The sequence below is a fragment of the Mandrillus leucophaeus genome, unplaced genomic scaffold, assembly GCF_000951045.1.
Source record: "Mandrillus leucophaeus isolate KB7577 unplaced genomic scaffold, Mleu.le_1.0 Scaffold248, whole genome shotgun sequence".
NCBI classification, from domain to species: domain Eukaryota; kingdom Metazoa; phylum Chordata; class Mammalia; order Primates; family Cercopithecidae; genus Mandrillus; species Mandrillus leucophaeus.
The window spans coordinates 1,452,288-1,456,334 of NW_012102565.1; the positions used below are offsets into that span (position 1 = coordinate 1,452,288).

Genomic DNA, 4,047 nt, shown 5'->3' on the forward strand with positions numbered 1-4,047 from the left:
CAGGCCCGCGCCTTGAGAGCCGTTGGGCTCCGCCCTAGCTCGGCCTGGGCGTCGCAGACCGGAGCCAGAAGCGCGCTCACGACCGCTTTCCTGGGAAGCTGTCCCTCGGCAGGCACGGGTGCTTTACATCCTGAGCTGGGAAGCTGCTTGCTTGAGGGTTTTTCTCAAGGATCGAGGCGCGGTGTGAGCCGGTCCATGCTCAGTCCTTCTGTAGATCCCGGGAGGCCATGCTATAAAAGGAGATAATGCTGGGATGTGATGGATTGCCGCTTGAAGTATCTTCCATTTAGATAAAGTAGGAATATTTATACATGAGCCCCAGCGTCCGCCCGTGTCCCCCACCCCCAAGCGGAAATGTGAAAATGGGCCTTGCCTTTGCTGGTGCCCAAGGACCGCCTTCCACTGCAGTGACGGCGTTGGCGGGGGAGGCGCTCTTGAGCCCCTCCCGATTGTCCCTTTGCCTACCAGGCGAGTAGCGACTGGCCACAAGGCAGGCTTCTTCCGACCAAGGTGGATTACCAGTGATTACCTAATTAGTTTTGAGAGCGTTAAATGAGTTCTTAAAGATCAGTTCTAATTACAGCATAATATCTAAACTTGGCGTATGTCTTACAAGTTAAATATTGAGTGCGATTCCATTCCAGTTAACATGGATAGACCTTAGGGAGTAGCGAAATAGGATATTAGTGATTTTATTACTTTAAACCACATCTCAAAAGGCTACCAGATCGATCCTCATGCAGTCTTCCTGAGGACAGGGCGGTTTCCTTGTTGCCTACCCTGTCCGTAGTGCCTGGCACTTAATAGGCACTGAAACACTGCGTGTTAATCCACACCCCACCCCACCTATGACTGTAGTCAAAGCTGGTAAGTGACAAGGGCTTTCGTGGAAACTTGGCCTGATCTAATACTGAGCATCGGGTTACCCAGAGAGCTTAAGGGAAGTGAGAAAGGACTTGCAGGTCTTGGTGAGAATGGAGGGGTAACTGCCAATAAGGGCTTTGGGTTTAGCGAAAGTCTGAAAGGGAAGCCATAGTAACTTAAATGTACCGACTACAAAGCTCTGAGAAAAGCTGTTTTAAAAAGACCATACGTTCTAGGTACAAATACCTAAAAACTAAAAAAAATTAGTACGTTGGCCAGGCGCGGTGGCCCACACCTGTAATCCCAGCACTTTGGGAGTCCCAGGCGGGCGGATAACGAGGTCAGGAGATCGAGACCAACCCGGCCAACATGGTGAAACCCCACTTCTATTAAAAATACAAAAATTAGCTGGTCGTGGTGGCGCTTGCCTGTAATCCCAGCTACTCCGGAGGCTGAGGCAAGGAGAATCGCTTGAACCCGGGAGGCGGAGGTTGGAGTGAGCCACTGCACTGCAGCCTGGCGACAGAGCGAGACTGTCTCAAAAAAAAAAAAAAAAAAAAAGTACATTGCTGTAAGAGAAATGTACACGGATACTGACAGTTAATTCAGTCACATCTCTGGAATAGCTTATAAAATCCTACTTTTAAACAAGCTGTTTTTATGAAAGGGCTTGTAAATGTTTGTAGTATTTAAGCTACCTCTCTAACCATAATGCATTCAAGAAAGGTTCAAAACCAGATATACTAGAAACCAATGTTTATTTTTTACCCCACTACTAGGTAAGGGGCCTGGAAACCAAGAAGTGACTGCTCATCTAATCCATAAAGCTATGTTAACAGATTGGAGGTAGTAGCATTTTCATTATGAGTGGCTAAAACAACAGCTATTTACCCCTGATCATGCAGCAGTGCTTGCTCTTCCTTAGAATTTTGCCTTTAGGTTCTAGCTCAAGTTGGGGGTGGTGATAGACATTTAAGAAGCCATATATCTTTTCAGAAGTAGGTGTGATGTACTAAAAGTTTGAGACACTTTCTAGAAGTCTCACTATTTAAGTCATGACTAGTTCTGGATTTTTGGCATGTCTTCGGGTTTCATGTTTCTTAACCCAACTGCCTGCAGGGCCTTATGGCTGTCAGGAGCAGTTCTCAGGATTAAAGTAATTACTGAAGAAGTATTGTAGTGAGAAAATGAATTTTTGACTCAGAAGCCCCTAAAGGCATGGGTACTAAGCAACAAAATAAGCAGATGTTAATTAACTGTAATTTTCTCTTACAGCTGTTTGCAGACAAGGTTCCAAAGACAGCAGGTTGGTCCATTTTCTAAGTTTAACAAAGATGTTCCAATTGTGACAATTTGTGTATGTGAATATATATATATATAATGTATGTGTATATGTGTTTTAATTTTTTTTTAAACAGAAAATTTTCGTGCTTTGAGCACTGGAGAGAAAGGATTTGGTTATAAGGGTTCCTGCTTTCACAGAATTATTCCAGGGTTTATGTGTCAGGTACGAAATTTACTGAATTTTATTTTATTTGGGTTGCTCCCTTCATTTGGTATTGAGCCAGAATATTTCAGAATACACATATCTGAGCTGTTACTCTTAACATTTTGGTTCTATTTAACCCTTCTATTCAGTTTGAACTTGGTTTTAAAGTTTGAGCCTTGCAGATTTGGCACACTTTATGGTTGTCAGAAGTGACAGTTTTCTTATATGTTGACAGGGTGGTGACTTCACACGCCATAATGGCACTGGTGGCAAGTCCATCTATGGGGAGAAATTTGAAGATGAGAACTTCATCCTAAAGCATACAGGTCCTGGCATCTTGTCCATGGCAAATGCTGGACCCAACACAAATGGTTCCCAGTTTTTCATCTGCACTGCCAAGACTGAGTGGTAAGGGTACAACATGGCACACTAACCACCTGACTAAATGAAAATTTGCCCTGGGGGGAACAGAACAAACACTAGTTGTTTTCTTCAACTTTTCCTTCCGTAGACTTTTTCATCCCTAAGATACTAGAAGAGCATACATAGCTACAAATATAGTCAATGTGATACAGAATGCCAGATACTATAATAGAAACTGAGCGCTTAGCTGGGCAGTTAAGTGTGACTTTTTTTTTTTTTTTTTTTTAAGATGCAGTTTCGCTCTGTTGCCCATGTTGGAGTGCAGTGGCACAATCTGGGCTCACTCCAACCTCTGCCTCCTGGGTTCAAGCGATTTTCCCGCCTTGGCCTCCTGAGTAGCTGAGAATACAGATGTGCGCCACCACACCTGGCTGATTTTTTTGTATTTTTGTAGAGATGGGTTTCACCATGTTGGCCAGGCTGGTGTTGAACTCCTGACAAGGTGATCCACCCGCCTTGGCCTCCCAAAGTGCTGGGAATTCAGGCATGAGCCACTGCACCTAGCCGATTAAGTGCTTTTTTTTTTTTTTTTGAGACTGGATCTCGCTGTCTCCCAGGTTGGAGTGCAGTGGTGCCCTCTCAGCTCACTGCAACCTGCTCCTGGGTTCACGCGATTCTTCTGCCTCAGCTTCCCAAGTAGCTGGGACTACAGGCATGCACCACCACTCCCAGCTAATTGTTGTATTATTAGTAAAGCGGGTGTTTACCATGTTGGCCAGGCTGGTCTCAAATTCCTGGCCTCGAGTGATCTGCCCGACTTGACCTCCCAAAGTGCTGGGATTACAGGCGTGAGCCACTGTGCCCGGCCAATTAAGTGCTACTTTTATGTTACTATTAATAACATGCGATTGATTGAGGTTTTTTTTTGTTGTGTTGTGTTTATTTTTTGTGGGGGGGGGTCAGTTCATTCTGTATGTGTAACTCTTCAATGGTAATTGGAGAATTGTACATTTAATGACAGTACAAAAGGTTTTAGTAAAAAAAAAAAAAAACTACCTTTCTTGTCTTGGTTCATGACACATGATGGACACTGCTTGTTTGTAGTCACCAATCATAGTGATTGTTCTTCCCTTTCAAGGTTGGATGGCAAGCATGTGGTCTTTGGCAAAGTGAAAGAAGGCATGAATATTGTGGAGGCCATGGAGCGCTTTGGGTCCAGGAATGGCAAGACCAGCAAGAAGATCACCATTGCTGACTGTGGACAACTCGAATAAGTTTGACTTGTGTTTTATCTTAACCACCAGACCATTCCTTCTGTAGCTCAGGAGAGC

The 4,047-nt window shown here is 44.4% G+C and overlaps 1 protein-coding gene across 2 annotated transcripts; it reads left to right on the forward strand.

Moving 5' to 3' along the window:
• PPIA (peptidylprolyl isomerase A (cyclophilin A)) lies at positions 1–4,047 on the forward strand. Of its 2 annotated transcripts, none has more exons than XM_011983263.1 (5): positions 1–510; positions 2,140–2,170; positions 2,283–2,371; positions 2,589–2,761; positions 3,855–4,047. In XM_011983263.1, the coding sequence occupies exons 3-5, from the start codon at positions 2,363–2,365 to the stop codon at positions 3,988–3,990; spliced, it is 318 nt and encodes a 105-aa protein (XP_011838653.1). In that variant the 5' UTR covers positions 1–510; positions 2,140–2,170; positions 2,283–2,362; the 3' UTR covers positions 3,991–4,047. The 2 variants fall into 2 exon arrangements, with proteins under 2 accessions (XP_011838653.1, XP_011838652.1); XM_011983262.1 differs by lacking the exon at positions 1–510 and adding an exon at positions 1,642–1,710.

What these genes read in the sequence shown, in the direction of transcription:
- PPIA (XM_011983263.1), top strand. An exon ending in TGCACTGCCAAGACTGAGTG is followed by an intron (nt 2,762 to 3,854) that starts GTAAGGGTACAA and finishes TTCCCTTTCAAG; the next exon opens with GTTGGATGGCAAGCATGTGG.